At 28.1% G+C, this 7,220-nt stretch overlaps 1 protein-coding gene across 1 annotated transcript; it reads right to left on the bottom strand.

The window, feature by feature from the left end:
- Positions 1-327: 327 nt before the first annotated feature.
- Positions 328-1,844, bottom strand: LOC129882721 (60S ribosomal protein L23). The gene is made up of 4 exons (XM_055957144.1): positions 1,732-1,844; positions 1,366-1,650; positions 756-797; positions 328-572 (listed from the first exon to the last, which is right to left on the bottom strand). Exons 1-4 carry the CDS (start codon positions 1,742-1,744, stop codon positions 490-492), a joined length of 423 nt encoding a protein of 140 aa, XP_055813119.1. The 5' UTR covers positions 1,745-1,844; the 3' UTR covers positions 328-489.
- Between the last annotated feature and the right edge of the window lie 5,376 nt (positions 1,845-7,220).

Below are 7,220 nucleotides of genomic sequence, written 5' to 3'. Positions count from 1 at the left end.
TCAGGTTAACTTGGCATAGCAAGATCGTGAGCAAGTGGTGCAAGAACATGAGCAATTTGTCTAGAGCCGCACGTGTGCTTAGTAAGACGTGACAATAGTCTTGAGCACAACATGCTATTATATTAGACAATAGATGAAAACATGTACTCATAGAATGGAGATTCGAGAAGCAGCAGCATATCAAAACCTGACAATAGTCTTGAACACAACATGCTATTATATTAGACAGTAGATAAAAACATATACTCATAGAATGGAGATTCGAGAAGCAGCAGCATATCAAAACTTCTGTATCCATTTGTTATAAAAACATTAAAACATGGGAAATGAAAACATTTGATGTCATTGATCATTGAAAACCTTGTAGTACGCAAAATTCTGAGCAAAAATAATTCTTATCAAGACAACTTGTCCTTAGATATCCAAAAACTTAATGATAAACCAACAAAAGCAAGAATCATAAACTACTTGGGGGTGCTCCTACTTCTTCTACACAATAGCATTGGCAGCAGATGCAATCCTAGGCCACAGATCAGCACATTCTTTCCCAATTGGACCAGTGATGGCAGACCCTAGAAGAATTAAGAAAAGGAAAAGGGTAAGACAGATTCATATAATTTAGGTCCTAAAAGACCAGCACAACGATTAATTTTGTATTAAGGGTAACCCAAGCAACTTGTATCTATCTTCAAAAGGGGATATTGACTTCAAAATAGAATAAAAATCTGTATTAAGCAAAATGTAGATTGAATTACCTTTCATTTCACCCTTGGGGTTCACAATCACACCAGCATTATCTGCAGAATAAGAGACGGGAAGAAGAAACTGACTTTGTGTAGGCTATTCAAATATAATAACGTTAAACACAACATAGTGGATCACACAGAAACAAGGCCGGCAAGCAATCTCACATAGAAAAGATAGTTGTGCCAATAAATATAATGATACTATAAGTCAATAAGCATTTTATCAACCACAACACGTGGCAGCAGCTAGAACAACAACATAGAAACGAACTCACGACAGTATGACCATGAAAAGTCCCCTCAATCCTGAATCAGTTTAGTGTCTTGGGCATCATATACCCATTCAGCTAAATTCTCAAGTTAATAGCTAATGTAACAGCTCAAACAAGAAAAATTGAAATGTGCAAACATACATCTGTTCAAATATATATTCTATAACAATATATAGCGACAATGACTCCAATCAAATTCTTCACTAGCCAAACCAGTAGATAATTCAGCTAAATAAAAGACTTACAACTGGAAAAAGCATAGAAAATTCATAACAAATCAACATTTTGATATCTAACCCATCAATTCCGAACTAATTAGATAAGAACAATGATACTTTAAAATATACCTTCAAAGTACATGAAAACACCGTCCTTTCGGCGCCATGGCTTGCGCTGACGAACAATGACAGCAGGCATAACCTTCTTCCTGAGATCTGGCTTACCCTTCTTGACAGTAGCCATCACCATATCTCCAACACAAGCTGAAGGCAACCTATTAAGCCTTCCCTTGATCCCTTTCACGGAAATGATGTACAGGTTCTTAGCACCAGTGTTATCGGCGCAGTTGACAGTCGCCGCCACCGGTAGACCCAGTGACATTCTGAACTTGTTCCCGGCGGAACCTCCTCGTCCTGAAAAGTTTTACACAATATTAAATCGAAATAAAGAATACATGTAATGAGAGAAAGAAGTTGAATAAGATTGAGTGATACCTCGTTTCGACATCGCGGACGGGTTGCTCTTCACGATCCCCAAAAAACTGAAGGGAAAATGGAGTTTGGAGGCGTTAGGGTTTTATATATACAGCTAAATCTGCAAAATTGACTAGGGTTTTTTTTCTTTAATAACCATGGGCGCCGGTCCAGTGACCTGGTGCTCGTTTGGCCCAGTTATTTCTTGAAAGTTAGGCCTGTCATGTGGCCCAATTCTTTAGGCTTGCTATCCGGTTCTGTACTTTGAGTTGGAAAATTACATTGTAAGTAAACATGTGGTAGAAAAAATTTAATAAAGGGAAAATTAGTTAATTAGGTAAATTTTATAACTTATTCATTAAAAATAACTACAAAATATTAGTAAAAAGAATAATATTTTAGTCAAGTATCAAATTAATTGTATACTAAATTTCTTCCTAAATTATTTGATTTTTATCCCATATTTTATGCACAATTTAATTTTTTTTTCTCTTTCTTTCAATTATCTAATACTCTCTCTATCTAAATTCAAATTAACTAAAAGGTGAAATATTTTTCTCTCTCTATTTTTCTCCATTCCTTGTAGAGATAAGATTCTACGTTTTCTTTCCATGTGTATTCATCTTTTTCTCTCTTTGTTTTCAGAAAATGTAGTCTTTTCTCTTTATTTTGTATTTATTTCTTTTAATTTATCTTTAATTTGTATCCACTCCAAAGTAATGCAATTAGAATTGTATTTTATATTGAAATTTATATTTTTAGGCAATTCTGTAACCATTTAATCCTTCATTCGAATAGCTACAGAATTGAGTATCTCTATTTCTTGTATTCATATGAATACTCATATTTTTTCAAAGTAAATGGATATATATCTTTTACTAAACCAATTAGAATTGAATTTTTTTTCTTTAAATGGTTGTATTACGTATCGAATTTATTGTTTTTCCAAAAAATTGTAGCCTTTTTTTTTAGGTTGTATTTATTTCTTTTATTTTCTCTTTAATTTGTATCCACTCCAAAGTAATGCCAATTAGAATTGTATTTTTTATTTAAATGATTTAATTACGTATTCAAATTGTTTACTTTTGCATAAAGTAGTATCATTTCTCCACAATTATATTCACTCTAATACGTATCACTTTTGTATATCTATTCATTTTAAATTGGAAAATATGCATATTTCATTAATATTGTATGTCTTTTTTGTTTGTATTCACTCCAAAATTATGTCAAGAGAGATTTCATATTTTTAAAAAAATGTATGAAATATCTATAACAACTGTTTTCGATCAGAATATTGTATCCGTTTTAAAATTCTATTCATTTTAATTTGTATGTTTTTATATTTATATCACTTCAGATTTCACATATCTATCACAAACTCCTTCTTCTTGGTGATTTCTTTAAAACAACTCAGCATCCTTCATAAAAATAGTTACACATAAGGGTACTTTGACAAATCTTTGTTATCTTTCTTCAATGACACATACACACGTACACCCATCTCGTTGTGTATTTCCAAAAATGCACTGCTACCTTTGATCTTATATTTCAGCTTCATGCAATTGTATCTCAAATCAACATCAATTTGTTTAGCAACCTCCTCTATAAAATCTTTAAATGTTGCATACTCCTTAATCATAATAGCCTCTATCGTGTAATCAACATAACAATTATCTTCGTTCTATCTTCTCGAATGCATGATCAGAAAACTAATGTTCCTCATATCTAATTGTATTCCAAAAACAAATGTATTACGATCAGACAAAAAATGTATTTCAATAGAAAACAAGCACATTGTATTTCCAAATCATTAATATACAAATATTCAAATTCATTCAACATCATATTCATATTCAAAATCAGATCAACCAACAAAATGATTAATATAGAAATATTCCAAATGTATCACAAAACAAGATGTATCACAAAACAAGATGCATCACAACCACTTTAAATAAGATAAAAAAAATGTATGTAAAGCACATCGTATTTCAAAACAAAATGTTTCACAATCACTTTGTATTCCAAAATGATTAATATACAAATATTCAAAATGATTCAACATTTGATTTGTATCCATAATCCACACTGCACAACTGATTAGTATGCATATGTTAAATTGTTTTTACGTTTTACTATGACAAAAATTGATGGGATTGTAAATTCAGGATACAAATTTGATATCAGAAAAAATACAATTATAAGATACACATCAAAATGTATCTATATTTCATTTGAATTTCAAACAAAGTGTAACGAATTCAACAGGCGATTTGTATTCAAATTATTTTTTCACAGTTTTGATTTCTAATAAAAAACCACACGATGAACCAAATTTTATATCAAATAAAATTTACACAATGCATACAATATTTTTTTGCCTTCACCATCAACTGAGAGAATTTGAAACAAAACTGAATTTGAAAACAAAATTGAATTCGCAACAACACATTCAAACCAAATTTGAAGGTTCAAAACAAATAGAGTTTCAAACAAAAATTGAATTCGAAATACCTGATAGATTTTAGTATGATTTTAATTTGTCAATATAGATTTCGTTTTTTCAACCACAAACTTGATCAATTGAATTGCATTATACAAGAGTTGAATCTCATTAATGGAGGTTGAAAAGATGATTTAAGCTCGTTAATGAAGGAGGAGAGAAAAAAGAGAATTGAGTCGCATGTTTTGCTCTCCTAAAAGAAAACGTAGCTAAATGAATATTTTCAGAGAAACATTACCATAGTTGAAAGATTCTCTCCCATATTTTTCTCTAATTTGTTATTTATTAGTTGTTTTCTTTTAAATTTTTTTTTAAAAATACAAAATCAGGTAAATAGCAACTTAAAATATTGTCATTTTCAATAAATATTGAAATATAGCTAAAGTGTCCTATTAAATACTAAAATATTATTGTTTTGGAAATTTTCTCTTTAATAAATGACGTATTTAAGAGTCAATATTACTAGTCCTAACAGGACTTTTTAGTTTTCAATATATATCATTAAATTTTTAACAATATCTAACAAATAATAAATTAATATTTAAATAATACGAAAAATGAATTACAAAATAAAAAATGGAAAATAAATTAAAAAAATTCTTAATCAATTAATTAACATTATCTTTCCTTAAATATGTCAATCCCATAATTTTCTCTTAATTAGTTGCTCATTATATTGTTTTTTATCAATCTCTTAATTAATAGTATCAATCTCCTATTTTGGTTCTTTCTTCATCCTTTTATGTGTTAATTTTTTTTTTTAAAAAAATCATTAGGTAGTTGGAATTCTAAAGAAAAAAAATTACTATTTAAAAAATGATGTCTTTTTAGTTGTTGTTTTTTTAATTTGAAAATTATTTTTTGAAAAAATATAAATAATTTTTATTTCTGAAATCTGTTTTTTTTTAAAATATGTATTTTCTTGTAAATTATTTTAGATGAATAATTTTTTCAGTATGAATATGCATAAAATTGACAATGAATTTCTATTTGAAAATAATGCATAATTTACGATTAGCATGTTATATATACAAATTTTATAAATTAAAAATATTTAAAAAATTATTAAAATAAATCAAGTTTATCAGTTTGTATATAATTTTTATACTTAATGAAATGAGTATAGTTCAATATCAATTCACACGATATATTCAAAAAAAAGCGTCATGATTTACGGTAATAATGAGTATATAATCTATTTTTTAAGATTAACTTTAACTAATACCATTGAAACGAGTTTATAGTAACAATTTTTTTTTATAATAGATAGACTTCAATTTAAATGACAGATCATTAAAATATTTAAAATGCATAAATAAAGTGATCATTTAGTGTATGGAATAAGCATATAACCTGATTGTGTCAATCTTTAATGAACATGTTTAAAAATTGTAGTCAAAATACCTTATTAAAATAGAAAAAGTATAAACTTTTGTCATAACTCATCAACGATTAACTAAACGGACAAAGCAAATTAACTTTATACGAAATTACTAATGAATATCAATTTTTATACACTTTCTAAACACTTATTAAATGTGTGATAGTTCACAAATTTGTTGGAGCATCAAATTTCATACCAATTTCATACTCAGTAAAATGCTTATACTAGCTAATGGGTATCAACTTTTATACACTTTCTAAACACTAATAAAAAATATAATGGTCTGTAAATTTATTGGGACATTAAATTTCATACCTATTGTTGACACCCAATTTTGACCCTTCACAAACGAAATTAATTTTCATATAGTAATTTTTTCTTATAAATCTAACCATTTTTTTCACTCCACCCTTAACCAAATTTCAAGTCATTTTTTTAAACTCAAAATTTGGGCCCAAATTCATCCCAATCAAATATTGTCATCCACTCTCTACAAGTCCAATAACAACAACAACCTACATTACTACAATATTCTAACACCTATTCACCTAAAGCCCAATTCTTATAATAGTTTTGGCCCAACACCAACTTACTACAATACATATATTATACTTATACAATACTAACTCCATCCCTTTCTACTTTTTCCTTTTCCACCTCTCAATCCCACCTAAACCACCTTTTCTTAAAATCCCAAACATCATCATTCTCCTATCTTCATCTTTTTCCTTTTCCTTTTTTTCTTTTTCCTTTTTCACCCCACCAAACCCATCATTATTCAAAACTTCATTATTACTCTCACCAATCTCATTCTTTTTAAAAGACATCTTCATCTTCTTCATAAGAAAAAAAGATGAACAAAAAAGAGGGAGACACCATTTGTTTTTCACCAAGAACACACACACAAAAAAAATAATCAAGAACACACACACACAAAAAAAGGGAGAGAAAGGAAGAAGAACAAAAGGGAGAATTAATCTACAATCATCAATATTCATCAACATACAAGAAGAAAAGAAAAAAAAAGGAAGCAAGAACATAATACTACAAAAAAGAAAATCATAAAAAAAAAAGTTTAGTCTCGGATTTTTTATTTTTTTTAGTTCTTTCTCTCATTTCTTGATAGGTTAAAGGAGTTCATTGCCCTCAAATTCGTCGTCTCAATCGCTGCCCGAAAATAGGTAAGAATCTTTTCTCGATTTTATTTACTTAATTAATAATTATTTCATGTCTTCTATATAGTTGATTTGTAATTATTTTTTTAGTTAGCATGTGTTAGAATCAATTAAATTAATGATAAAAAAAATGAATGAAATTTTTTTGTCTTGCTTAAAGTGTAGAGACATCTTATAAAAAAAAATCTCAATTTCGTTCATGACTTTTTTAGTAGTTTTGTTTGACCATATAGATTCTCATATTTTTAATTTCTTCTTTATCATGATTTAATAATAAATATATACTTAAGTTATCATTGAGTTAGAATTTTCATTTTTTCATGGCTTAATTGATGTAAATCTTGCTTTAAAATTTGAGTTAGTTTACTATATAGGTTAATTTCATGTTCTTTAGTTATTTGAATATATATATTTTCTACATGTATGCATGTTTTTAGTCACTATA

Source organism: Solanum dulcamara, chromosome 3 (assembly GCF_947179165.1).
Source record: "Solanum dulcamara chromosome 3, daSolDulc1.2, whole genome shotgun sequence".
In the NCBI taxonomy this organism is placed as follows: Eukaryota; Viridiplantae; Streptophyta; class Magnoliopsida; order Solanales; family Solanaceae; genus Solanum; species Solanum dulcamara.
Note: the sequence above shows the minus strand (reverse complement) of the source record. Positions and strands in the feature narration are given on the sequence as shown.